Here is a 26,800-nt window from a genome sequence, read left to right as displayed (position 1 = left end):
CGATCCAGTCCACGTGATCATCCTAGACCTCGACAAGATTCTTCATCACAGTCTCTAGTAATGACTGAAGAACCAATGCAGATTGGGCGCTCTCGCCTCACAGAGGAGGAACGACTTCGTCGTCGACAGGGTAACCTCTGCATGTACTGTGGGTCCTCCGAACATTTAGTTAAATTCTGCAAACTCCGACCGGGAAACTCTCGCCTCCTAGCTTATTCAAGAGAGGTTAAGCTAGGAGTTACTTTAGAATCACGTTCTGGGAAAGAGCCGACCTTGTCTATTCAATTAGAAGTTCCAAGTTCTACAGTGAAAGTTTCAGCTCTCCTAGATTCCGGGGCAGCCGAGAACTTCATCTCCTCAGCCTTTGTCATACGGTCTAAAGTTCAAACCATGCCTCTGGAAGCAGCAGTTGCCGTTACAGCAGTGGATGGAAGTCGAATTCCAGATGGTATAATTACTCATCGAACCGTATGTCTCAAGATGAAAGTTGGTGAGCTCCATTCCGAATACCTCTCCTTCTACGTGATTCCCAAAGCCTCTCAAGATGTGATACTTGGTTTACCTTGGCTGCAGAAACATAATCCTCAACTTAATTGGCAAACCATGGAAGTCCTTTCATGGGGTAAATCTTGTACCAAGGACTGTGTAGCTACAATTGTACCTCTTCGGTCAATTAGCCTTTCCGATCTACCTCCGGTGTATCAATCCCTTGCGGATGTTTCCAGTAAGCAAGCAGCAGACTCTCTACCTCCTCATCGTGAATGGGACTGCCCAGTCGTCCTGGTTCCGGGCAAGACCCCTCCTAGGGGACAAATTCATCCGCTATCCATCCCAGAGACGCGAGCTTTCCGGGATTGGTCCACTCCTACAACTCTCAAGGGGATTCAGCGATTTCTTGGCTTTGCTAATTTCTATAGAAGATTCATTAAGAATTATTCTACGTTAGCTGCTCCTATCACAGCCCTAACTCGCAAGGGAGCAAATCCTACGAACTGGTCTTCTGAAGCAATCAAAGCCTTCTCTGATTTAAAGCAAGCCTTTGTGTCAGCCCCCATTCTTCGACAGCCTGATTTGAATCGTCCCTTTCTACTAGAGGTGCATGCATATACAGAAGCAGTAGGAGCTGTGTTGTCACAAGTCTTTGAAGATAAAAAGGTCCATCCCTGCGGATATTTCTCCCGTAAGTTCCTCCCCGCAGAACGTAATTATGCAATCGGTGAGCAAGAGTTACTTGCCATCAAGTTGGCATTTGAGGAGTGGAGATACCTTCTAGAAGGAGCTCAACATCGCATTACAGTTTATACTGATCATAAGAATCTTCTGTATCTGCAGTCAGCTCAGTGTTTGAATCCACGACAAGCTCGATGGGCGCTTTTCTTCTCACGATTTGATTTCAAACTCACCTATCGTCCAGGGTCTCAGAACAAAAAGGCAGATGCCCTTTCCCGGTCCTTTGCTTCTTCTGAATTAAATGATGCTACCACGAATCAAGCCATTGTGAATCCTACGTCCTTTTTAATGACTCGAACCTCTCCAGTTCCTCCGCCTGGCAAGACCTTTGTCGCCACAAGTCTCCGAAAACGGCTGCTTACCTGGGCTCACTCCTCTTCCTTCATGGGTCATCCTGGGGTTCTAAAGACTCTCAAATTTATTCAACAGTCTTATTGGTGGCCACGTCTCAAAGCCGATGTCCAAGAGTTTATAGCAGCATGTCCTAAATGTGCCCAACATAAGAGTCCAAGAAGTTCTCCACCAGGGTTTCATCCATTGCCAGCCCTAGAGGTTCCAGCAGCAGATCAAGAGCTTCAACGTCTATCTAGCATCTGAAGTTGTGTACGTAAGTCTTTGGTCAAAACTTTCGCTCGTTATAAATCTTTTGTAGATAGAAAACGTAAAACTGTACCGAATTACAAAGTGGGAGACCAAGTTTGGATTTCTACGCGCAATCTCAAGTTCAAAGTTCCTTCTAAGAAATTTGCTCCCAAGTTCATTGGTCCATTTCCCATTGTAAAGGTACTCAACCCTGTGTCATACAAAGTCAAGTTGCCACCGTCTTTGAGAATTCCTAACGCCTTTCATACATCTTTACTGAAGCCTTTGATTCTCAATAAGTTCCGTACTACCCAGTCCAAATCTCCTAAAGTTCACTCTTTGCAGAATGAGGAATTTGAAGTTAAAGAGATTGTGGACTTACGTTTCCGATATGGACGTTTACAGTTTCTGGTCGACTGGAAGGGTTACGGTCCGGAGGAGAGATCCTGGGTTTTCTCTGAAGATGTTCAAGCTCCAAGTCTGGTACAGAAATACTTCTCCAAAAATCCTGACAAGGTTCAAAGGTGTTCGGAGACCACCCATAGAAGAGGGGGTACTGTCACGAACCGGTCTCTCACCTTTGCGGGTTCTGGGGTTCATCCGTTGCCAGTGCGGTTGCTCGCGGTGCTGTGCGCCCGTGTGGGGACACGGCGTGATCAATGGCACAGGTAATGCAGAGTCTGGGAACTGTGAGTGCGGGGACCAAATGGCCTAAGGCACTGCGGTGTGTCTGCTGTATAGGAGGTGGCCATGTTGGAGACCAAATAGCTAATACAGAGCACTTGTGAAAACACCTGTGGGCAGGTGTAAGCCAATCCCGTGCTTGTGCTGCCTTTAAGTAGGCTGGGATTATGTTACTCTGGGCCAGTGCTTTGTTGTATCAAAGCTGTGCTCTAGCTCTGAGCTCTCTCCGTGCATTCCTGTGTGATTCCCGTGGTCCAGATATCGCCTCCGTTCCCAGAGGTCCGTCTGCAGCCTTCACTGCTGAAAGATCCACCGGCTCTCCGCTGTGCTGTCAGTTAATTGCACTCCTATTGGAAATAGTTGGATTCCCAGTGTCCTGCATGAGGTTACCTTGTCAGTCTGCCTATCATTCAAAGTCTGGAGGATTCCGTTTCTCTCAGCTGTTCGTTTGTTCAACTCTGCATTTAACCCATTCATCACCTTGTCTTCTACTACAGTTTCACAGTGATCTCCGGAAACCCGCAAGTAACCCAATTTAGTACTTTTATTTGCTATGTTGTCATTACAAGGATAATTCATCACAGTCTCTCAGTTAACTCTCAAAACTCCATTGCCAATTCTTACAGTTAATTCTCCATGTCTGCATTAACCAGTTAAACACAATCTGCAGTTCAGCATCAAAGCTTGTTTATATTTGCTATGTTGTCATAACAAGGATAATTCATCACAGTCTCTCAGTTAACTCTCAAAACTCCATTGCCAATTCTTACAGTTAATTCTCCATGTCTGCATTAACCAGTTAAACACAATCTGCAGTTCAGCATCAAAGCTTGTTTATATTTGCTATGTTGTCATAACAAGGATAATTCTTCACAGTCTCTCAGTTAACTCTCAAAACTCCATTGCAAATCCTTACAGTTATCTCTTCATGTCTGCATTATCCAGTTAATCACATTCTGCAGTTCAGCATCAAAGCTTGTTTATATTTGGACAATCCAACATTTATTCATCAGCTTGTTTTGCATATGTTTCCATGAACATTTCTTTTATTTATTTTTGAGTTTTCTCTTGCATATTATTCCTGCAATACTTCAGTATAATATGATGATTAACAACTTGTCAGTTAACCCTTTACTGAATTGTTATTTTGAATAAATATATGAATCGGAACTTTCTTCGTCCTCCCTGCTTTCTTCATAGCCCAGCACCTGTGGTTGGTTCCGGGTTAACGGATTCACAAAAACACCCGGACCTGACAGCCCTGAGGGACTCCATCTTGAACTTGAACTCCTTTAGAAAGGGGTTCAGTGATTTTAGGTTCAGAATGGGCCTAACCGAACCATCCGGTTTCGGTACCACAAACAGGTTCGAATAGTAACCCTTTGTCAGCATGTGCGGTGGTACTGGCACAATGACCTGTGCCTCCACCAGCGTTTGGACAGCGTATTGAAGCACTGTGCTGTCCTCCAACAGAGTTCGTAAGCCCGACTTGAAAAAACGATGAGGATGGAGACTTTGAAATTCCAGCCTGTATCCCTGAGACACAATATCTGCCACCCAGGGATCCAGGCCGGACGATACCCAGACATGACAGAACTGTCTGAGTCTCACTCCCACAGGCCCCACCTCCGGGCCGTCTCGTCCACCGTCATGTGGAGGACTTTGGGGTACCTGAAGCAGGCTTTTGTTCCTGGGAACCTGCGGCGACAGGTTTCTTGGACTTAACCTTACCTCCCCTGAAGAAGGTATTGGATGATCTGGCCTTTCTGGTCTTGTTAGGCCGAAAGGACTGCTGCGCAGCTGAGGAGAAGGATTTCTTCGGAGCAGGTGCTGCTGAGGGAAGACAGGGAGACTTACCCGCTGTAGCGGTAGATATCCACACGTCTAGAGCTTCCCCAAAGAGAGCCTGACCTGTATAGGGTAGCGACTCCACACTTCTTCTGGATTCCGCGTCGGCAGACTTCCTCAGCAGACACGATCTCCATCCAGGAGAGTGGGGCCTCCACCAAGAAGTCTTCGCAGAGGTGACAAGTCTTTGGGGAGTTCCTCAAGTAGACATGATGGCATCTCGTCGCAACAAGAAGCTTCAGAAATATTGTTCCAGGTCGAGAGACACTCAAGCAATAGAAAGTGGATGCAGTGTATGTCTTCTCTCCACTTCCGCTGATCCCAAAAGTTTTCAGGATCATAAGAAGAACAAGGGTTCGAGCAATCTTCATTGCCCGAGACTGGCCAAGAAGGGCTTGGTACCCGGATCTTCAGGAGTTGCTCATAAAAGATCCACGGCCTCTTCCTTTTCGCGAGGACCTGCTGCAGCAGGGGCCATGCGTGTATCAAAACTTACCGCGGCTACGTTTGACGGCATGGCTGTTGAGCGCCGGATCCTAGCCCGAAAGGGTATTCCAAAGGAAGTCATTCCCACACTTATTCAGGCCAGGAATGGGGTAACGTCGAAACATTACCACCGTATTTGGAGAAAATGTGTGTCTTGGTGTGAATCCAAGAAGGCTCCTACGGAAGAGTTTCAGTTGGGACGTTTTCTCCATTTTCTGCAGGCTGGTGTGGAGGCGGGCCTTTGATTGGGGTCAATCAAGGTCCAGATTTCGGCCTTGTCAAATTTCTTCCAAAAACAATTGGCCGCTCTTCCAGAGGTTCAGACCTTCGTGAAAGGGGTTCTGCACATCCAGCCTCCATTTGTGCCTCCAGTGGCACCATGGGACCTTAATGTGGTGTTGCAGTTCCTTCAATCGGATTTGTTTGAGCCTCTACAAGAGATAGAGTTGAAGTTTCTCACTTGGAAAGTGGTGATGCTTTTGGCATTGGCATCCGCAAGGCGGGTGTCTGAATTGAGGGCCTTGTCTCACAAGAGCCCTTACCTGGTCTTTCATGAGGATAGGGTAGAGTTGAGAACACACCAACATTTTCTTCCAAAGGTGGTTTCATCTTTCCACATAAACCAACTTATTGTAGTGCCAGTAGTTACTGACATTTTCACTGAGTCAAAGTCTCTAGATGTGGTTAGGGCTTTGAAGATTAATGTCGCTAGAACAGCTAGGATACGGAAAACAGAGGCTCTATTTGTCTTGTATGCTCCCAACAAGATTGGGTGTCCTGCTTCCAAGCAGACTATTGCGCGCTGGATCAGAGGTACGATTCAGCATGCACATTCTACGGCTGGATTGCCGTTACCTACGTCGGTGAAGGCCCATTCTACTAGGGAGGTCGGCTCCTCCTGGGCGGCTGCCGGGGGGTCTCGGCATTACAACTTTGCCGAGCAGCTACTTGGTCAGGGTCAAACACATTTGCTTAGTTCTACAAGTTTGACACCTTGGCCGATGAAGAGCTCAAGTTCGGTCAATCGGTGCTGCAGGGTCATCCGCACTCTCCCGCCCGTACTGGAGCTTTGGTATAAACCCCATGGTCATGAAGTGGACCCCAGCATCCTCTAGGACGTATGAGAAAACAGGATTTTAATACCTACCGGTAAATCCTTTTCTCCTAGTCCGTAGAGGATGCTGGGCGCCCGTCCCAGTGCGTACTTTACCTGCAGTTTTGTTTGTTAAAAGTTACACATGTTGTGTTTTATTAGTTTCAGCATGTTTGCTGTAATTGGTTCATGCCTGTTGGCGTGTGTTATGTGAATGCCATGTTGTGCGGCATCGTTGAGGTGTGAGCTGGTATGTATATCACCATTAGTATTAAAGTAAATCCTTTCCTCGAAATGTTCGTCTCCCAGGGCACAGTTCCTATAACTGAGGTCTGGAGGAGGGGCATAGAGGGAGGAGCCAGTTCACACCCATTGAAAAGTCTTAAGAATGCAAATGGCTCCTGTCTATACCCCATAGTCATAAAGTGACTCAGCATCCTCTAGGACGTATGAGAAATAATAAACTCTAAACTAAACTTTTTTAGGAAAGCTCAGGAGAGCTCCCCTAGCTGTGACCGGCTCCGCAAAATGTATATTTACGCCATTGTACAGGGAGTTTCAAAAGTCCATCCACAGTGAGCACAGGCACCTTCAGCATTCAATGTAGATAAGTATGACACACATTCTCTTTAATGTGAATAAAGTGTTTAACAGCAATTGTGTTGTCGTATTGGGCTGGGTATAGGAATCAGACAGTCAGGATGCCGACACTATCATAGGTAAGCTAATCCTACACCTTGTCCTCCCCCTAACCTTCCTGTCCTGCAGCCTAACTCTCCCACAGCCTTACCCTCTCCCTAGTGCCTGACCCTAACCTACACCCCGCAGTATAACCCTAACCTTCCCCTCCCGCAGCCTAACCCTTTCCCTAGTGCCTTACCCTAACCTACACCCCGCAGTATAACACTAACCTTCCCCTCCCGCAGCCTAACCCTCTCCCTAGTGCCTAACCCTAACCTACACCCCGCAGAATAACCCTAACCCTCCCCTCCCGCAGCCTAACCCTAACCCTAGTGCCTGACCCTAACCTACACCCCGCAGTATAACACTAACCCTCCCCTCCCACAGCCTTACCCTCTCCCTAGTGCCTGACCCTAACCTACTCCCCGCAGTATAACCCTAACCCTCCCCTCCCACAGCCTTACCCTCTCCCTAGTACCTGACCTTAATCTATACCCCGCAGCATAACCCTAACCCTCCCCTCCCGCAGCCTAAACCTAACCCTCTCCATAGTACCTGACCCTAACCTACACCCCGCAGTATAACCCTAACCTTCCACGCCTGCAGCCTAACAATCTCCCTATTACCTGACCCTAACCGACACCTCGCAGTATAACCCTAACCCTTCCCTCTCGCAGCCTAACCCTCTCCCTGGTACCTGACCCTAACCTACACCACGCAGTATAACCCTATCCCACCCCTCCCGTAGCCTAACCCTCTCCCTGGTACCTGACCCTAACCTACACCCCGCAGTATAACCCTAACCCTCCCCTCTCACAGCCTAACCCTAACTCTTTCCCTGGTACCTGACCCTAACCTACACCCCGCAGTATAACCCTAACCCTCTCCCTAGAACATGACCCTAACCTACACCCCGCAGTATAACCCTAACCCTCTCCCTAGTACCTGACCCTAAGCTACACACCGCAGTATAACCCTAACCCTCTCCCTCTCCTTAGAACCTGACCCTAACCTACACCCCGCAGTATAACCCTCCCCAGTATACTTATGTTCTGGATGCTGACTGTTGGGATTCTGATCGGTGCCTGGATTCCGGCGCCGGTCACCTGACCGCTGGCATCCAGAGTGTCGGGATGCCAACTACATTCCGTCATATTACTTGGCACACAGTCACTGGTATTCCTTAGGATGTGGGCGGGACGCGTGCACGCTTTATTGGTGGTCTACGTTTTGGGGAGAGTATCCCCTTCCTCAGGATTGTAAACACACTGTGGCACATAAAGTCATATTTACCAAATAATAACTTGCCCCCATAATTGTCTCCCGCATAAAGAGCACCGTGATCCTGCCAGCCGGGCTTCCCGATCAGGCACCTCCATCAAGCTGGAAATGACGTCACTCAGCCGGACCCGGGACCATAGGGACAAAATGTACACACTAACACAGTGTGTCATTTCACAATCACACATGTGAATTATACAGTATACATAAAATGAACATTGCACTGTGCACCAATACAATAACACAGTGTGTCATATCACAATCACACATGTGCATTATACAGTATACATAAAATTAACATTGCACTATGCACCACCTCAATAACACAGTGTGTCATATCACAATCGCACATGTGCATTATACAGTATACATAAAATGACCATTGCACTGTGCACCAATACAATAACACAGTGGGGTATATTTACTAAAATTCGTATTTTCCCGTCTGAGGTCAAAGTTCAATCACGAATGACATCGAAAGTGTAAAGTTGCAACTTTTCGAATTTATTACGACTAATTTACTAAGCTGTCGTATTCTGCATTTTCGGATTTACCGATGTCGATGTCATTCGTTTTTTTTGGCAGTGTTTTACGTGAGTGACTTGTAAAACACTGCCGACTTTAATACAATGAATCTCGGCCGGATCTGAGAGATCCGTGCTGGGCTTCATTGTGCACCTTTTGAAAAATTGAAATCAGTGTTAAAATTAAAAAAAAAATTGCGTGGGGTCCCCCCTCCTAAGCCAAACCAGCCTCGGGCTCTTTGAGCCGGTCCTGGTTGTAAAAATATGGGGGGGAAAATGTCAGGGGTTCCCCCATATTTAAACAACCAGCACCGGGCTCTGCGCCTGGTCCTGGTTCCAAAAATACGGGGGACAAAAAGCGTAGGGGTCCCCCGTATTTCTGAAACCAGCACCGGGCTCCACTAGCCAGATACATAATGCCACAGCCGGGGGACACTTTTATCTAGGTCCCTGCGGCCCTGGCATTACATAACCAACTAGACACCCCTGGCCGGGTTACCCTGGAGGAGTGGGGACCCCTTCAATCAAGGGGTCCCCCCTCCAGCAGTGGCGGATTTAGCGGGGGGTGATTAGGGCGAACGCCCCCCCTAGATATACCGCCACCGGGATGGAGGCCGGGTCCCGCCACGGTATTGGGAACTGGTGGAGAGCGGTGCAGCGCGGCGGGGGACGAGGAGAGAGAGAGAGAGCGTCCTCACGCGCGTACAGCAGCTTCTGTTCTGACCACGCCCCCTCCTTCCTGTACGCGCATTAGGACGCTCTCTCTCTCCTCGTCCCCCGCCGTGCTGCACCGCTCTCCACCAGTTCCCAATAACGCGGCGGGACCCGGCCTCCAGTGTGTGCCATCTATGAGTAGGTGTCTCGTGTGTGTGTCTGTGTGGTGGTGGTGGTGGGGGGGGGGGGGGTGTCCCCTGTGTCCCATTTCTCCCCCCTCTTCTCCCTGCATTGTGTCCCTGCATTATTTTGCCTAATTCAGCGTGCTATATTGTGGATTTTGGCTCATTCTGCTTGCTATATTGTGAATTTTGGCTCATTCAGCGTTCTATAATGTGAATTTTGGCTCATTCTGCTTGCCATATTGTGAATTTTGGCTCATTCAGCGTTCTATAATGTGAATTTTGGCTCATTCTGCTTGCTATATTGTGAATTTTGGCTCATTCAGCGTTCTATAATGTGAATTTTGGCTCATTCTGCTTGCTATATTGTGAATTATGGCTCATTCAGCGTTCTATAATGTGAATTTTGGCTCATTCTGCTTGCTATAATGTGAATTTCGGCTCATTCAGCGTGCTATAATGTTAATTTTGGCTCATTCTGCTTGCTATATTGTGAATTTTGGCTCATTCAGCGTGCTATAATGTGAATTTTGGCTCATTCTGCGTGCTATAATGTGAATTTTGGCTCATTCAGTGTGCTATAATGTGAATTTCGGCTCATTCAGCGTGCTATAATGTATATTTTGGGTCATTCTGCTTGCTATAATGTGAATTTTGGCTCATTCAGTGTGCTGCGATGTGAATTTCGGCTCATTCAGTGTGCTACAATGTGAATTTCAGCTAATTCAGTGTGCTACAATGTGAATTTCAGCTCATTCAGTGTGCTACGATGTGAATTTCGGCTCATTCAGTGTGCTATGATGTGAATTTCGGCTCATTCACTGTGCTATAATGTGAATTTCGGCTCATTCAGTGTGCTATAATGTGAATTACGGCTCATTCAGTGTGCTATAATGTGAATTACGGCTCATTCAGTGTGCTATAATGTGAATTTCGGCTCAATCTGTGTGCTGTTGAAACAGTATTTGTCGGCAGATAAGAACCACTTGGCCCATCTAGTCTGCCCCTTTTTTTTTTTTTTACATTATTTTTATCTCTAACCTTATGTGATCCTTATTTCTTTGTAAGAATATCCTTATGTCTGTCCCATGCATATTTAAATTGCCCTAGTGTCTTAGCCTCTACCACCTCTGATGGAAGGAATGGCGATTTGCCAGTCTGTATCACCAGTGCGCAGGGTTCTCTCCACTAACTGGCAACATTTTATTAGTAATGGCAACAATAGGAAATTTTAGAAGCGAACGGGAAGGGTATTACTAAGTGGGAGGGGCTATGATTAGGGGGAGGAGTTATGATTCTTAAACCGCCGCGCCCCCCCCCCCCCTAAAAGTTAAGTCTAGATCCCCCACTGCCCTCCAGCCACCCAAGGACCAGGGGTGAAGCCCGAGGCTGTCCCCCCCATCCAAGGGCTGCGGATGGGAGGCTGATAGCCTTTTTGTCAAAAAATTAATATTGTTTTTAGTAGCAGTACTACAAGTCCCAGCAAGCCTCACCCGCAAGCTGGTACTTGGAGAACCACAACTACCAGCATGCAGTGGAAAACCGGGCCCGCTGGTACCTGTAGTACTACTACTAAAAAAATACCCCAATAAAAACATAAGACACACACCTTGAAAGTAAAACTTTAATACATACATCCACACCTCCATATACACATACTTACCTATGTTCACACGAGGGCCGGTCCTCTTCTCCATGTAGAATCCATGGTGTACCTGTTGAAAAAATTATACTCACAAAATCCAGTGTAGATGGCTCCTCTTTTAATCCATTTGTAATCCAGGTACTTTGCAAAATAACAAAACGGACACCCGACCTCGCACTGAAAGGGGCCCCATGTTTTCACATGGGACCCCTTTCCCCGAATGCCAGGAACCCCCTCTGACTTATGTCTAAGACGGTTCCATCAGCCAATCAGGGAGCGCCACGTTGTGGCACCCTCCTGATTGGCTGTGTGCTCCTGTAGTGTATGACAGGCAGCACACGACAGTGTTACAATGTAGCGCCTATGCGCTCCATTATAACCAATGGTGGGAACTTTGTGGTCAGCGGTTGACCGAAAGTAACCTAACCGCTGACCGCAAAATTCCCACCATTGGTTACAATGGAGCGCATAGGCGCTACATTGTAACACTGCCGTGTGCTGCCTGACAGACACTTCAGGAGCACACAGCCAATCAGGAGGGTGCCACAACGTGGCGCTCCCTGATTGGCTGAAGGAACCCTCTTAGACATAAGTCAGGGGGGTTTCTGGCAGTCGGGGAAAGGGGTCCCATGTGAAAACATGGGGCCCCTTTCAGTGCGTGGTCGGGTGTTCGTTTTGTTATTTTGCCAAGTTCCTGGATTACAAATAGAACAGAAGAGGACCGATCTCCACTGGATTATGTGAGTATAATTTTCCCAACAGGTACCCCATGGATTCTACATGGAGAAGAGGACCGACCCTCGTGTGAACATAGGTAAGTATGTGTGTATGTAAGTGTGCATGGATGTAATAAAGTTATACTATCAAGGTGTGTGTTCTGTTTTTATTGGGGTATTTTTTTAGTAGTAGTACTACAGATACCAGTGGGCCCGGTTTTCCTCCGCATGCTGGTACTTGTGGTTCTCCAAGTACCAGCTTGCGGGGGAGGCTTGCTGGGACTTGTAGTACTGCTACTAAAAACAATATTCAACACTTTTAACAAAGGCTATCAGCCCCCCATCCGCCGCCCTTGGATGGGGGGGACAGCCTCGGGCTTCACCCCTGGCCCTTGGGTGGCTGGAGGGGAAGGACCCCTTGATTGAAGGGGTCCCCACTCCTCCAGGGTACCCCGGCCAGCGGTGACTAGTTGGGTATGTAATGCCAGGGCCGCAGGGACCTATATAAAAGTGTCCCCAGGCTGTGGCATAATGTAACTGGCTAGTGGAGCCTGGTGCTGGTTTTAAAAATACGGGGGACCCCTACGCTTTTTGTCCCCCGTATTTTTGGAACCAGGACCTGGCGCAGAGCCCGGTGCTGGTTGTTTAAATATGGGGGAACCCCTGTCACTTTTTTCCCCATATTTTTTCAACCAGGACCGGCTCAAAGAGTCCGAGGCTGGTTTTGCTTAGGAGGGGGGACCCCACGCATTTTTTTACATTTTTTTTAACCAAGTTTAACATATTTTGAAAGATGCACAATGAAGCCCAGCACGGATCGCACAGATCCGGCCGAGATTCATTGTGCTAAAGTCGGCAGTGTTTTACAATTCACTCCCGTAAAACACTGCCAAAAAATACGAATGACATCGAAATCGGTAAACACGAAAATGCAGAATACGACAGCTTAGTAAATTAGTCGTAATAAATTCAAAAAGTTGCAAATTTACACTTTCGATGTCATTCGTGTTTGAACTTTAACCTCAGTCGGGAAAATACGAATTTTAGTAAATATACCCCAGTGTGTCATATCACAATCGCACATGTGCATTATACAGTATACATAAAATGAACATCGCACTGTGCACCAATACAATAACAGTGTGTCATATCACAATCGCACATGTGCATTATACAGTATACATAAAATGAACATTGCACTGTGCACCAATACAATAACACAGTGTCATATCACAATCGCACATGTGCATTATACAGTATACATAAAATGAACATTGCACTGTGCACCACCTCAATAAAATACACATATGTACATATTTAAAATACAAAAGCAGTATAAAACATAGGAGGTCATTCCGAGTTGATCGTAGCTGTGCTAAATCTAGCACATTTATGATCATCTTCCCTGACATGCGGGGGGACGCCCAGCACAGGGCGACAAACTGCAGCGAGTGATTGGGTCGGAATGACCCCCATAGAACGGATGTTATCCTAAGGAGGACAAATATGTCTAGCTTAAAGTGCTAAAATCATATATAGTGTAAAACGACATACTATAATATAATATGAACAAGTTAAACAATATATAATAGTATATAAAGAAATAAAATGTATATAGAAAAAAAAAATACTGTGTCAATGGCTAACACCAATGTGCTGTAAGTGCTGCCATCTTGTGGCTAAATATTCAAAGTACAGTATACATCCAAAACGAGCCAAATACAAACAACAAAATCCTATTAAATACAAAAAAATACAACAAATCGAAGCTGGATACCTAATCTGAACTGATAACAGCTAACCAGCGGATAACATCCAATGCGTTTCACCACAACGTAGCTATGTCCTTTCACTCAGACACATTTTGTTAGAATCTGGAAGAAGCGCAGTTCTGCAGCTCCTGGTCAAGTGGCTATAGTCAGTAAGAAATAATATGGAAATTATTACATTATCAATTGGGGGCTATGGATTAGTATGTTGCAGACTGTAGAGTAATGATTTGGAATTGAGAATTTACCATGAGACATACCAGCCACTATTACATACAAACACAAACTGTCCCAATTTGTGAACTTACAGGGGGTGGTGCTTATGGGGTAGTGGGTGGGGCTTCATTGGAAAGTTTGTAGAAATATTGTGTAAGCTAGTCAGCAGTATAATTCATGATAATACAGATACTCAGTAGCTGGTTTTCTCCATGCCAGTAAGAAATATGGCTGCCTGACTGCAGTGATGCGAGCAGTCGGCCATTTGTCTATGGACAGGTATATAAGCCCAGTGCACAGCCACATCAGTGGCAGTTGACAGTTGAAGCTCTGGTGGCTGATACTATAGTCTTGCCTTGGAAGAGCGAGCTAGTGTGCTTTGGCAGCTAGTGTTCTACTTCCAGCGTTTATCTTGTTGTTCAGAGCACAATAAAATCTGTGATTTTCCTGAACATTTTTTTTATTTTATTTTTTTCTATTTGGTGGATTTATTGAACATCTGGAGATGAGCCGGAGAACGGAGCTGAGACGGCTCCTGGAGGATCAGAGGAGGTGGAGCCGTCACGGAGATCATGGTAAGTGAGATTTTGGGGCAGTGATTTCAATCTAAAGAGCAGATTTATCAAAGATTGGAGAGAAATTAAGTACTAAGTGATCAGCTTCCAACTGTCATTAAAATAACAGGCGCTGACTGGCTGGTACTTTATCTCTCCCCACATTACCTTTCTCCAAGCTGTGATAAATCTCCGCTATGTCCTCTCAGCCTGTGTGGCATGCGGGTGGTAGTTGGAGTTAGCTGCACATTAGCTATATGTCCTGCCTTACACTTTGTGGGAGATTCCTGAAAGCTTGGGGAGAGATAAAAAGGTCTATGTACTAAGACTTGGAGAGAGATAACGTGAAAGGAGATAAATTACAAACCAACCAGTTCCTGTCATTTTTCAACACACAGCCTATAACATGGCAGTTAGGAGCTGATTGGCTGGTATTTTATCTCATCCACTTTATCCCAGGCTTCATACATAGACCCCAATATACCAACCAATCAACTCCTAACATTTTACAGTCAGAGGGGGAGATATACTAAGCCTTAAGGTGCATACACACGGAGAGATTTTGACTATGAGAGATTTTGACTAACTTTTCCCTTGAACTGGCAGTAGGAGATTTTGACTAACTTTACCAGAGATTTTGTCTAACTATGCAAGAGATTTTGGCTATGGGAGATTTTGACTATCTCATTTAAATAAGGGGATGAGTGTCATATATAGGACGATTTTACAGGGTGGCTGGTATTTAAATAGCTAAAAGTTTAAAAAAAAATTTGCGTGGGGTCCCCCCTCCTATGTAAAACCAGCCTCGGGCTCTTTGAGCCAGTCCTGGTTGTTAAAATACAGAGGAAAAAATGAGTAGGGTTCCCCCATATTTAGACAACCAGCACCGGGCTCTGCGTCCGGTCCTGGTTTAAAAAATACGGGGGACAAAAGACATAGGGGTCCCCCGTATTTTTAAAACCAGCACCGGGCTCCACTAGCCAGGGAGATAATGCCACAGCCGGGGGACACTTTTATATTGGTCCCTGCGGCCGTGCCATTACCCCCCCAACTAGTCACCCCTGGCCGGGGTACACTGGACGAGTGAGGACCCCTTAAATCAAGGGGTCCCCCCCCTCCAGCCACCCAAGGGCCAGGGGTGAAGCCCGAGGCTGTCCCCCCCATCCGTGGGCGGTGGATGGGAGGCTGATAGCCTTTCAATAGTAATATTGTTCTTTACAGGTGGCCTACAGGTCCCAGCAAGCCTGCCCCAGCATGCTGGCACTTGGAGAACCACAAGTGCCAGCATGCCCGGACATAAAGGGCCCGCTGGCACCTGTAGTCCACCTGTAAAGAACATATTGAAAAAAAACACAACACATTCTTTAAAAAATACTTTATTAAACTGGGTCTTCACCTGGGGGCGGCGGCCTTTAAGCTCTTTTGCATGGCCGCCGCCTTCCCAGGGCTTCCGGCGTCTTCACCTGGGGGGGCGCCACCTCCCCGGGGCTTCTGGGGTCTTGCACCGGCGTCTTCACCTGGTGGGCGGCGGCTGCTAAGCTCTTTTGCATAGCCGCTGCCCATCCAGGACTTCCACGACGTCTTCACCTGGGAGGCGGCGGCCTTTAAGCTCTTTTGCATGGCCGCCGCCTTCCCAGGACTTCCAGCATCTTCACCTGGTGGGCGGCGGCTGCTAAGCTCTTTTGCATAGCCGCCGCCCATCCAGGACTTCCACGGTGTCTTCAGTCTTCAGGAGCTCTTCTTCGCTCCTCCTCCGCCGTCGGACTGAAAGCCGCTGCCTCGCGCTGACTTATATAAGTCAGCGGGAGGGGGCGGGGCGATGACGTGGCGAGCCGTGATTGGCTCGCGGCGGCCATCTTGAATTTCAAAAATGACGCTGAGGCGCCATTTTTGAAACTGGTACCGCTCCGCTGCCAGACTCTGCAAGATAAAGATAAAGGTAAATTTCGCCCGCCCGCACCGCTGCCGCAACCCGCCGCCGCCCGCACCGCCACCGCCCACACCACCACCGCAACCCATCGCCGCCCACACCGCAACCCGCCGCCGCCCGCACCGCCGCCGCAACCCGCCGTCGCCCACACCGCCACCGCAACCCGCCGCTGCCCGCACCGCCGCCACAACCCGCCGCCGCCCGCACCACCGCCGCCTGCAACATCGCTATCGCTGGGAAAAATCGCTGGCCTCTTAAAGTATAGCGATTTTGACTAACTTTTGCAGCGACATAGCCAAAATTGACTTGCCTGCACTGACTATTTTTCCCAGCGATAGCGACCTAGCGGGGACGCGCATCGCTATCGCTGCCTGTATACACACGGAGCGATCTGCACTAACTTTCTGAGCGATTTTGACTATATAGTCAAAATCGCTCAGTTATATCGCTCCGTGTGTATGCACCTTTAGCCTTAAAGTGATATAGTGGATACAGATAAAGCACCAGCCAATCAGCTATGTTACAGGCTGGGTTTGAATTATGACAGTTAGCACCTGATTGGCTGCTACTTTATCTCTCTCCAAGCACCGATAAATATCCCCCCATGCTATGTTACCCTGGGTAGCATGCGGGTGGCAGCTGGAGATGTGGCCCCCATACATCAGCAATAAATTAGGGCAATTTGGCATTTTGCAGATCATTCTGTAAACAAAATCCACAATATATGGGGATCACAGATCGCAGATTCTGACCAGTGATTGGTAAATCAGGTTTTTAAATATGTTGAATTTCACAGATCAATTAAAGCTGTAGATTGCTGGTGTATGGTAACAATCAGCAGACCGTTACTAGTAACATGATGAGACTTTCCAGATTCAGCAGATCTGTATTTGCTGAAAATGATCTGCAATCAACTAACAATATCTGTAATGTATGGGGGCAGATTGGTGGATTGGGGAATCTTTAACCACTTAACTGATGATGTTTCTCTCTAAAACCATTCATAACAGTGTTTTCCTTAAAAAAAAAATGTTATTAATATAACTTAAAAAGTATTTTTTTTTCAGTATTATATTATACTCATCTGCAGAACGTATCTCCTTGTCACACACTGTGGGACACAGTGGGGTGGTGCGGGCGCATGTGATCTGACCATGCTGCACATTATCTCTATGCCCTGCCACACACTTTTTATATTTACATAAACCATCCGACCCTTATGGGTACTGTTCAGTAATAATACTGGGGCTGAGGATTTGGGATCTATTTGGGATCACACGTAACACAAGGCTGATTTAGGATCTATTGAGCTGTCATCTCTATTCAGTTGCTGGACCAATAGGGGGGTCACGCAGTCTGATAACAATGCAATGTGCTCCGAGTGCCAAAATGAACTGGCAATGGGGTGTGATAGATAGTGAAATAAGAAGATCATGGATGGGTGTGAGTGGTGCCGCATTAAACCCTGTGGAGGCCCCTAGGCAGCCGAAATCTCAGAGCCCCTCTCACAAACTATCTCAATATATTTTTAATTTTACCAACCAACAGTCTACGATCTGGAAATTGTAATGTGAATCTGAGGTCTATGGTTTATGTACTTTACAGAGTATGGAAGATATGTGGGTCAGGTTGGAGGGATTACATGCATGGGCTGGATGGAAAGTTTTGGGGTGGAAAGAGGAGTGTGAGCAGATAGTGGGGAGTGTACGGGGTCCCGGGTTGGGTGAGATGTCACCACCAGCCATGAGAAGGTGCAGGGTGAGATAGAGGACATGCCCGGATGAATTGTGGGTGTGAGGTGCTTCTGCTTATATAGGCCTGAGAGTGCGCTGGTGCAGGGAACAAAGCAGGTCATGGTGCAGACTAGGGAGGAGGGACGCAGTGATGGGGAACTAATGCAGAGGGAGAAATAGGAGCTGACAGCTGAGCTCTGGGTCCAGCAGCTGTACAGAGATGGACACGGCCAGCTTGGCCCAAAGTAACATGGTGGCTCCGAGTTCACAAAATCACCAAGTCATTGTATGATGTAAGGGGTTTCTCATACTCAGCCCTCAGGACTGCTGACAGGTCACGTGCTGCAGACCCCCTAGCTGGGGCACAGGTGGGCTCATCACTCGCTGTATCTGTCACATTTCAAAAGTTGCAGCACATTCATTCCTGACTGACACAGTCTAGGGAAACACAGGAGGTCTGGAAAACATGACCTGTTAGGGGTGCTGAGGACCAAGTATAAGAAACACTGACCTGAACCATTAGAGCTCAGTCCTCAGCAGGTTTTCATTTATAGACTAGTTCAGTATTTTTAGATGATTTTCCCATTCCGCTACTCACTTATGTTCCTTACAGGCTAGCCCAGACTCTCCCACAGCCCTCACACCCTTATTCCCATCTCTTTATTACCCTACTCCCACCTATTCTACCCCCACTAATGCACCCTCACATCTAGCCAGTGGTGCAAGTATGTGGGTACGCTCGGGTACGGAGTACCCTTAAGAATTTGGCAGTGGGTACGCAGTACCACCTGCCACACACTTTGCCATTGCCACAATTATAAGTGCCACAAAGCAACAAGACCATGGTGCTTGGCAGCATGACTGCTCCTCCCACTTTGTCAGGGTTACTGGGAGGACAGTGGCTGTATTTTCCTGTTATAATGGAGGCATTACTATATATTGTTATTAAATTGGGGGCATTACTATATATTTCTATTATACTGGAGGTACCACTATATATTTATATTATACTGGAGGCATTACTATATATTGATAGCCTTGCCTCCAGAATCCCCCCAAAAAGGGGCTGTGTCATGTGGCCATGCCGCTAGTGTCATGTAGCCACTCCCACTAGCAGCATGTGGCTACGCCCCATAACAACACATGACCACGCCCATTTTTCGTCACTCAGTACCCATAAGAAAATATTTCTACTTGCACCACTGCATCTAGCCCAATCTCCACTCTGAGCCGCACTCGTTCCTCTGGTGCCTTCTCATTTATTCCCCCTCCGACCACTCATAGATATTATAGGGGCTCCTTGGGATACTTATGGTGGATCTGTCTGAGAATCACAGGGTTCTGGTCAGCGACTGATCGTCTGAATGTCACACTCACTGGTATTACCATTCCCTACTCCGCTGCAGACACACACAGCAGTACTCACTCATGCAGCTAAATGCAGCTAATTGTACTGCTGCTGCTCATTAGAAACATCCAGCGCTGCCTCCCTTCTCTGCTCTACTCAACCCTATTTGGAAAATCTACACCTGGAATACATTTCTAGCGTCCTGCCTGAGCACCCCAGCCAGTTTGCATATATTTGGGCACCTTGGGTTTGTCATAACGAGGCCTCCTCCACTACATCCCCTGCTTAGATCTGATATTTTATCACTTAATGATTTGTCATGCCAGCACTCCCCCTTCCTCCTCCCTTCCTGCGTGCACCCCTACCAACACGCTCTTCTTTCTCCCCCTCCTACTTTTTACCTCTCATTTCCCCTCTTGTCGCTTTTCTTGTCTCCCTATATCGCTTCTGTTTAGTGCAGCTCCCCTCAGGCCTTCTGTTCTACCTGCATTATTCTGTGTCTTTTCTTACTGGAACACCTAGAGATCCATTCTCCCAATGAGAGCGGCTCCTTATTGGTTCCTTTCTTGCTTAATGCTGTAATATTGCTCTTAATGGAAATTTCACTTACAAAAATAACTATAATAAATGAAACAACTCTTATTCTGACAGTCTCTTACAGTGTAACACTATCAATGATATACCAAAATGTTTACTGTAACTCAAGTTATTGATCGGCAATTGATTGGTACATGTTATCGATAGGTAATTGTTATGGCTACTATATAAGGTATATTTTTTCAGATGATTCAACGCAGACCGTATTTGAGGAGAGACTGCGGTCTGAGCGCCGAAGAGGTGAAATAAGATCTCATCAGGACACCCAGGAACATCTGCAGAGACCTCAGAGGGAGCACAGACACCAAAGCCGTTCTCCTCTTCCTGCTCCTGAGATAGCACCAACAGACGGACCAAGTCCAGATCCTCTCCCTGGTCCAAGTCATCTACAGCCAACGTCTCAGCAGCCAGCGGAGAATAGGCAGAATCTCTCGGACATGGTGCACGAGATCGTCATGCAGATGATGACAGCCGCTGAGGAAGCTGACAATGAGCAGAATATCCCGCCCATTTTGGAAGAAATCATCGAACAGAACAGGCCAGCTGTGGTGGAAGAGATGCACAGGCAGAATGTCCAGGCCTTGCAGTTAAAGATCAGATTTTTCCAATCTACCATCATTGCTGGGGACGAAGCGACACAGTCATGTGCTATCTGTCTGATGCAGTACCAAGATGGGGAGCGAGTGTCTACCCTGCCCTGCAGCCACAAGTACCATCCAAGCTGCATCTTACAGTGGTTTGCAACACATTCCAGCTGTCCCCTGTGCCGCGGAGAGTGCATCCCAGGGCAAATTGAGTGTTGGATCTCCTGAATACGGTAAGAGGAAGATCTAAATTACCACCTTCTCTAGATTCCATACCACCTCCTCCATTCTACTTTGGGCCTACTGCCCACACTGCTCACCAGGCCTAGTGCTCGCCTATTGTGCCATTCTATTGGGCCTAATGCCCCTTTTATATTGCCCGGGCCTAGTGCCTGCTATGCCCACGGGCCTAGTGCCCGAACCATGGTGGTCTAGGGTGGGACCGTCTGGATTTACCCATCCTAAGGGCTGTGGCTGGACCAAGCTTGGTCCAGACCCGCCCACCACTTGGTATTGCTCCCACCACCTCCGGCCTTCCTGGAGTCTTCACCTGGGCAGTGGTGGCCAGTAAAAGCTATTTTACGTCACACACCACTGTCCCAGGACTTCAACGTTTTCACATCTGCGGCGTTGCGCCGACTTATTTATCCTGCGGCCTAGCACCAGATGAAGCGATATCACAGCTTAGCGCCGTCTAACAACACCTGTAGCCTAGCGCCGACTTATCCAACCTGCGGGCTAGCGCAGGATCAAGAGATACTACGGCCTAGTGCCGACTTACCACACCTGCGGTTAATCGCACAATGTAATACTACTGGGCATTGTGCCCTTGTCTATACCAACCTTGTCGTCCACATAGTAGCTTTGGGCTTACCGCCCACTGTGCCCTGGCCAATTGTTGCCTATATGTGGGACTTTGCTGTCATGGGCCTGTTTCCTGCCTACCTGAAATGATCCCAATGCTTTGGGCCTATTGCTCACCTACCTGAGCCTCTTACAATAAGCTTTGGGCCTAATGACCACGGGACCCCGACCTATTGCTGCCATTAGGGGCTGAATATTCTATCCAAGGGACTAGTGTCCACGTAGTGTGCAGCTCTATTGGGCCTTCTGCCCACACTGCTCACCGGGCCTAGTACTCGCCTATTGTGCCATTCTATTGGGCCTAATGTCCCTTTACGTCACCCGGGCCTAGTGCCCGCGTAATGAATCCCAGGCCTAGTGCCCAAACCCTGTTGGTCTAGGGTGGGACCATCTGGATTTACTCATCCTAATGGCTGTGGCTGGATGAAGCTTGGTCCAGACCCGCCCAACGCGTGGTTTTCGCCGGAGGCGGGATGTCTCCTACCACCTCCGGGCTTCTTGTGAGTCTTCACCTGGGCAGTGGTGGCCAGTAAAAGCTCTTTTCCGTCGCACACTACTGTCCCAGGGCTTCGACGTCTTATCCACATCTGCGGCGTAGCGCCGACTTATCCAACCTGCGGCCTAGCGCCGGATGAAGAGTTACCACAGCTTAGCCTTGACTTACCACATTTGCAGACTAGCGCCGATTTATCCAACCTGCGGTCTAGTGCAGGATGAGGAGATACTACGGCCTAGTGCCGATTTACCATACCTGCGGTTAATCACACAATGTAAGACTACTAGGCCTTGTGCCCTTGCCTATACCAACCTTGTCATCCACACAATAGCTTTGGGCTTACTGTTGTTGTGTATCTGGGGGACTTTACTGCCATGGGCCTGTTGCCCGCCTACTTAATATGATCCAAATGTTTTGGGCCTATTGCCCACCTACCTGAGCTTGGTGCCTGATGACCACGGGGCCCAGACCTATTGCTTCTGTTGAGAGCTAAATCTTCTATCCACGGGCCTAGTGCCCGCCTAATGTGTAAGTCTACTGGGCTTACTGCCCACACTGCTCCTCGGGCCTAGTACCCACATATTGTGCCATTCTATTGGGCCTTATGCCCCTAGATGTCCACCGGGCTTAGTGTGCACTTATGCGACACAGGCCTAGTGCCTGCTATGCCCACGGGCCTAGTCTCACACTCTGGTGGTCTAGGGTGGGATCGTCTGGATTTATCCATCATAAAGGCTGTGGCTGGACCAAGCTAGGTCCAGACCCGTCCTCCGCGTGGTCTTCACCAGAGGCGGGATGGCTCCCACCACCTCCGGGCTTCCTGGAGTCTTCACCTCGGCAGTGGTGGCAAGTAAAAGTTCTTTTCTGTCGCACACCGCTGTCCCAGGGCTTCCGACGTCTTCACTGACAAGCGTCGGATCTATGATCTTCACCCGGCGGGCGGCAGTGTGTAACAGCTCTTTCCCAACTGCCACCACCCTCCAGGACTTCCGGCGCCTTCCCCTGCGTCTTCTATCTTCAATCTTCGGGAGCTCTTCACTGCTCCCTCCCGGCCGACATACTGCTCACCCATGCCCGGTGCTGGCTGATATAAGCCAGTGACAGGAGGCGGTGCTATGATGTAACGAGCCAGGATTGACTCGCCGCCGCCACTCGGTGCAGGTACGCTGCCATTACACATGTGGAGCGAAAGTGGTTATTCACCAACGCCTCCATGGCCGCTGCTGAACTCTGCAGCCAGTTGGGCAGGTGGGGACTGGACCAGACACGGCCCAGGTCCCCAGCGCTGCCTGGTTCCACTGCCGCATCCTTCCCCATAGGACGGCACCAGGATCCCTCTTGATCCCAGCCCATCCCAGGCAAGGAAGAACAGAGCACATAGTAGCAGGTCCAGTGACTGCGCTAGTACACTGGGCATTGCTACACATGTGCAGTACAGGTCCATGACATTGGTCACACTACGGTATTAGATTATCTGTGATTGACAGTCTGATTACGCTTGAGGGTGCGGAGGGGTGGCAACAGCCTGTTTCTCAAAATGGATTTGTGTCGCCAATGTTTTTAGGGAGGGACTAGGCCAGGATTATCCACCTGAGGTTGTAGATTTCATGGCTCCTTCATAGTAGACGCGGTGGCTGACTTGCGCGACTCCTTGGGTCACTCAGCCCGCCGATAGTGTTGCAGAAGATCCGATACTGCCTCCTAGGATGCAGTTCGGATCAGTAATGCATGCAGGAGGCATGACGCATCCTGCTGTATTAACATATTAGCGCTACCACTGCTGCTTTTGTATAAGCAGCAGATATAGTTCCTCCGTCCACATCTGAATCAGGCCCACTGTGCTCCTACTGGCCAGTGGCCATCTTATGTGTGGCACTGGGGGAATCCTTTGCATACCCCACAGCCGTCCTGCTTTGGATAGGATAGTCCCGCTTTTCGGGAACTGTCAGGCTGTCCCATCCGCGGGGCGCAATGTCCCGGGGTGAGGGGGGGGGAGTTAGGGGGAGCACTCTAACCCCTGCTCTGCATAGCATACATGCCATGTGCAAGGAATCTACCAGGGCCTGATTCAGGAGGCGTCTTATGTAAATAGACATCGCCTGATGGCTTCTCTGATCTGCTGCTGTTCTGAGCATTGTACCACCTGTGTTAGCATCTGTCATCTGAGTAACCCTCAGGCCTTGATGCACCAAGAAAACGGGTCACACATCAGTGGCGGAACTTGAGAGTGTTGGGCTCAAGTTCAAAAATATGCTCTGGGCCCTCCTCATCCGTCATACGGGGGTTTTCGCATCGGCGATGTCATTTATAGCTTCGGCTTTTGCACCCCTTGTAGTGGCTATGGCTTTTGACCATGGTTCAGGGCGGGGGTCTTATTTCCGTCCCATCCAGACCGGCTATGCAGCAGTTTTTGCAGGCATGTCAGGACATGGGAGCGGCTGTTGTCCAACTGGGTATGAGCGCACCTGCAACAATACAGTATACTAGGGCGCCCGCTATGGTTTCTCCTCCCCTTTTGCCCGCCTCCGTAGCTTCATCTTCGGGGGCGGCTTTAACTCCTTTTTCAGAGTTTGATGAAGAGCTGAGAGAAGATGAAGCTGTTTCCTCGGCGGAGGCGTTGGTGACTGGTCAGACCGAGACTTCAGGTGAGGCAGAGCCAGATTAAGGGGGGCCAGGGGATATGTTACCCTGGGCCCCCTCACCTCTTAGGGGCCCCCCATGATGGACCAATTTTATCTTTCAGAGATGGATACAGCAGCTTTGTCTACATCTCTGCAGCGGCCGGGGCCACCCGCAGTCGTAATCAGAGCGCCTGCCTGGCTGCTCCTCACAGAGAGCGCTGATCGGTAGAGCTCTCTGCATTGGATACATTACACCCACACAGCTGAGGCCGGGAGCTACTGAGCATGTGCAGCAGCAGATCAGCTCACATGGACTCCAGCAGTGACTCTCCTCCTCCTCTTCCTGTTTTGGTTAGTTTTGTATTTTGTATGTGTATGCATGTGTGTTTTGCAGGTATGCTGTGTGTGTGTATAGGTATGCTGTGTATGTATGTATGTATGTATGTATGTATGCTATATGTGTGTGTAGGAATGCTGTGTGTGTATGCTATGTGTATTTGTAGGTATGCTACGTATGTATGCTGTGTGTGGGTATGCTGTTTGTATGTATGTATGCATGCTGGCTGTATGTATGTATGTATGCATGATGGGTGTGTGTAGGTATGCTATGCATATATGTATGTATGCTGTGTATGTATGATGTGTGTTATGTGTATGTATGCTGTGTGTATATAAGCATGCTATGTGTGTTTGTAGGAATGCTGTCTATGTATGTATGTATGTGTGTGTGTATGTATGTATGTATGTTTTGTGTATGTATGCATATGTGTGTTTGTATGTATGCTGTATGTGTTGTGTGTATGAACGTATGTGTGTATGCATTCTATGTGTGTAGGTATGCGGTGTGAATGTATGTATATATGCTGTGTGCATGTGGATTCCGAATGTCATTATGCTGACAACGGCATCCCTAGCGGTGGAATGCCGGCAGGGGGGCGAGCGCAACTTAGCCCCATGCGGGCTCGGTGGCGAGTTGTTTTATTCTCTCTCTATGGGTGTCATGGACACTCATAGAGGGGGAATCACCTACCTCGCCGGTATACCGACGGCGGCATGGTGCCCCCGTTGGGATCGCAGCATCTGTATTGTGACTGCCGGGATCCCGACTGTCGGTATGCTAACTGGGGATTCAGAGGATGATGGCTCTGGCTCTGCTACTAGCGCGGTCAGGGCATGGATGCGTGCTGCTAAGGGGGGTATTCAATTACGTGCCTTTTTTTGACCAGTCAAAAAAATGGCACTAATTCGACACAGGGCATTCAGTTGCGGGCTTTTCACCCGGTTTTGAATCCATTTTCGCCCGTGCCATTTCACTTTTTTTTGTTGAAATCGGCACTGGCGAAAATTGCGGCAAAAATGAACGAAAACACCTGCGAATTTGCCAAAACACGTGTATCGGCGGTGGCTTCCCCGATACACGTGGTTTTCGCCCGTGCCGGATTTTTCGACCAGTCAAAAAAAACAGCTCGGCCATTGAATAGGGCGAATAGAAATTCGACCTAAAAATGGGTGAAAAGTGCAGTTCTTTCGACTGGTCGAAAAAAACAGTACTAATTGAATACCCCACTAAGTATGCTAGGCAAGAGGCGGTTAGGCGTGATTGACTATGCTCTGGCGAGTTCAGATAGTTTGCGCAGGCCTTAGCAGCGTTTAGGCGCATGCAGGAATTGTTACGCTGTTTGTTGCGTGTTGCGCTGTCTTGTACGTCTCCCCCTGTCCTCCCTACTCGGGGATTAGCTACTCGCCACTGTTGGCAGTGGGAGTTTAGAGGGATTTAACAATTTTTTACCTGGACTGACGGACTTAATTCGGCTTAATTATACTTGATTTGGCTAATTGGATTTCAATTATGTGTCCCTCAGCAGGTTTTAAGTTTTACCTCTGACCGAGTTTACTTGTGTGACCCCCCTCCCCCCTTTATTTGTTTTACCTATCCTATTGTATCTATATGTTGCTTCGATTGGCCTGAAGCTCGTTTACATGAAATTTCCATGATTTTTCTTTTTCTTTTTGGCAGATCGTCTGGGTGATAGGCGCAAGGGTTGCATAGCTGGCCGCGCATGTTTTCTGCTCAGCTAGGTTTATGGCTTTAAAATGAATGTATGGCGTAAACTTAATTTCTCTTTTATTTAACGTTTAAAGCTCATTTAAATAAATTGCTAACAGTTTCTGCCAAATTCACGTCTCCGTGTCGTTATTTTATGTAAGGTTTATGTTGGGTATCACTGATGCATACACAGCGCAATTCTCAGCCGTTAGGAGGGCGAGTATAACCCTTACTGCCCCCTGTGCTGTACCTGTGTGTATGTTATCAGAGGTAAGAGGGGATGTGTCTGAGGCCTGGGAGCCAGTAGGCAGCTTACTTATATAGCACGTCAGAGCTGCACAGCAATGTCCATAGGGGTTATACATGTAACATGGTTACAGACTAGCACATCTCGTTACTAATATACTAGATAATAGAAGGGGAGGAGAGAGCTCT

The 26,800-nt window shown here is 48.1% G+C and overlaps 1 protein-coding gene across 1 annotated transcript; it reads left to right on the top strand.

Moving 5' to 3' along the window:
- Positions 1 to 13,917: 13,917 nt before the first annotated feature.
- LOC134948849 (E3 ubiquitin-protein ligase ARK2C-like) lies at positions 13,918 to 26,486 on the top strand. Its single transcript, XM_063937097.1, has 2 exons — positions 13,918 to 14,166; positions 19,940 to 26,486. The coding sequence occupies exons 1-2, from the start codon at positions 14,097 to 14,099 to the stop codon at positions 20,563 to 20,565; spliced, it is 696 nt and encodes a 231-aa protein (XP_063793167.1). The 5' UTR covers positions 13,918 to 14,096; the 3' UTR covers positions 20,566 to 26,486.
- The last annotated feature ends 314 nt before the right edge of the window (positions 26,487 to 26,800 follow it).

The sequence above is a fragment of the Pseudophryne corroboree genome, chromosome 8, assembly GCF_028390025.1.
Source record: "Pseudophryne corroboree isolate aPseCor3 chromosome 8, aPseCor3.hap2, whole genome shotgun sequence".
In the NCBI taxonomy this organism is placed as follows: Eukaryota; Metazoa; Chordata; class Amphibia; order Anura; family Myobatrachidae; genus Pseudophryne; species Pseudophryne corroboree.
This window is presented reverse-complemented; position numbering and strand designations above follow the sequence as displayed.

Excerpts from the sequence above, each read along its gene's own strand:
- LOC134948849 (XM_063937097.1), top strand. The coding sequence starts at position 14,097 with ATGAGCCGGAGAACGGAGCTGAGACGGCTCCTGGAGGATCAGAGGAGG. Across the intron at positions 14,167-19,939 it reads GAGCCGTCACGGAGATCATG|ATGATTCAACGCAGACCGTA; the intron begins GTAAGTGAGATT and ends ATATTTTTTCAG.